Source organism: Tupaia chinensis, unplaced genomic scaffold (assembly GCF_000334495.1).
Source record: "Tupaia chinensis unplaced genomic scaffold, TupChi_1.0 Scaffold138619_1, whole genome shotgun sequence".
In the NCBI taxonomy this organism is placed as follows: domain Eukaryota; kingdom Metazoa; phylum Chordata; class Mammalia; order Scandentia; family Tupaiidae; genus Tupaia; species Tupaia belangeri.
The window spans coordinates 220,129-221,765 of record NW_006198512.1 but is presented as its reverse complement, the minus strand read 5'-3'; the positions used below and the strand labels follow the sequence as shown (position 1 = coordinate 221,765).

The 1,637-nt window shown below is 35.7% G+C and overlaps 1 protein-coding gene across 1 annotated transcript in view; it reads left to right on the top strand.

The window, feature by feature from the left end:
- The window catches only part of IARS1 (isoleucyl-tRNA synthetase 1), a 123,159-nt gene extending 122,522 nt beyond the window's left edge, over positions 1 to 637 (top strand). Inside the window, 1 exon segment of the mRNA XM_014592812.2 lies at positions 84 to 637. Within this exon segment, the coding sequence (XP_014448298.1) occupies positions 84 to 166 (83 nt within the window). The 3' untranslated portion in view covers positions 167 to 637.
- The last annotated feature ends 1,000 nt before the right edge of the window (positions 638 to 1,637 follow it).

Genomic DNA, 1,637 nt, shown 5'->3' with positions numbered 1-1,637 from the left:
TACTACACACAAAGTAACATTTTAAAATAATCACTCACAATAGGTAGAGTACTGATTATTAAAATTTTTTCTTTCCATTCTAGAAATTACAGAAGACATCCCCATGAAGACTTTGAACATGAAAACTGTTTATGTTTCTGTATTACCAACAACAGCAGGGTTCTAACACTCATCACTGTGACTCAGTCTCCCTGATTTAGACCCACCCCTGAATACTTACACATATACATACTTGGACACAGTGAAGATATTTCCTTCAGGTGCATTATAATATGCTGATTTTTATCTAAAGTTTAAATAGAACTGATTGATTAAGGACTGGAGACCTCATAGTCATGTTCACATTTCACCATAAACACCTATCTAGTCATACTGAGGGGGAAGTTACAGTGTTACCTCAGCAACACAAACTTTTATTTCTGTACTTGAGTTCTTAAACACAGAAGATAGAAGCAATTTAAGTGTACACATACACACACATACATATATTACATCATTTTATGGCCTTTTAAAACTTACTTGAGACCTCTTGAAGAAATGGACATGTTATATATTTCTCCTACCTGGATTATCCTGGGTTGATGAACTATTTTAAGTTTCGGTAAATCAGAACAATAAACAAACTATCAAATGTAAATATGTTGGAAGTAGTTTATTCTCCCATAGTTAATAAAAGTTCAGATTTTTAAACTTGGAAGAACATAAAAACTTAATAGTGACTTTTGTCTTAAGACAGTGGACTGAACATCTGATATCACTTCCCACAACTCCTGGGTGATAATTTAGCTCCCCAAGCAGATGCCAAGACAAAAAAAGATAATGTAGGGACCAGCAGATGGCATAATCACTAAGTCGCGGGATTCTCATGTAGCTGACTGCGGTTCGAGTCCTGGACCCAGTGGCTTAAACTCATGCCAGGCACATGTGCTTGCATGCCCAAGACCCTCTGAATGACTTCTTCACTACTGAAGAAATTAAGGCTGAAATCAAAAAAATTTATGGAAACAAATGATAATGAGTACACAAGTGTCCAGAATCTATGGGATACAGCAAAAGCAGTCTTAAGAGGGAAATTCATAGCAATTAGTGTGCATAAGAAAAGAATGGAAAGATGAAAATAAGATAACCTATCATCATGCCTCAGGGAATTGGAAAAACAACAGCAAACGAACCCCAAAAATGCCAGGCGAAAAGAAAAGTTCGAGCAGAAATGAAATAGAAAATAAACAAACCATACAGAAAATAAATGAAAGCAAAAGGTGGTTCTTTAAAAAGATTAACAAGATCGACACACCATTGGCTAGGCTGATCAAGAAGAAGAAAGAAAGAAACCAGATTAATCAAGTATGTGATGAAACAGGCAATATTACAACAGACATAGCAGAAATAAAAAATATCATTAGAGGATACTATGAGCGACTGTGCCAACAAACAAGATAACTTGGAGATGGACAAATTCCTGGGTGCATATCATCTACCAAGATTGAATCAGGAGGACATAGAAAACCTGAATAGACCCATAACAAGCCCAGGAGATTGAATCAGTAGTAAATAACCTCCCAACAAAGAAAAGCCCAGGTCAAGATGGCTTCACTTCTGAATTCTACAAAACTTTTTTTTTGGAGAGGTTTTTTTTT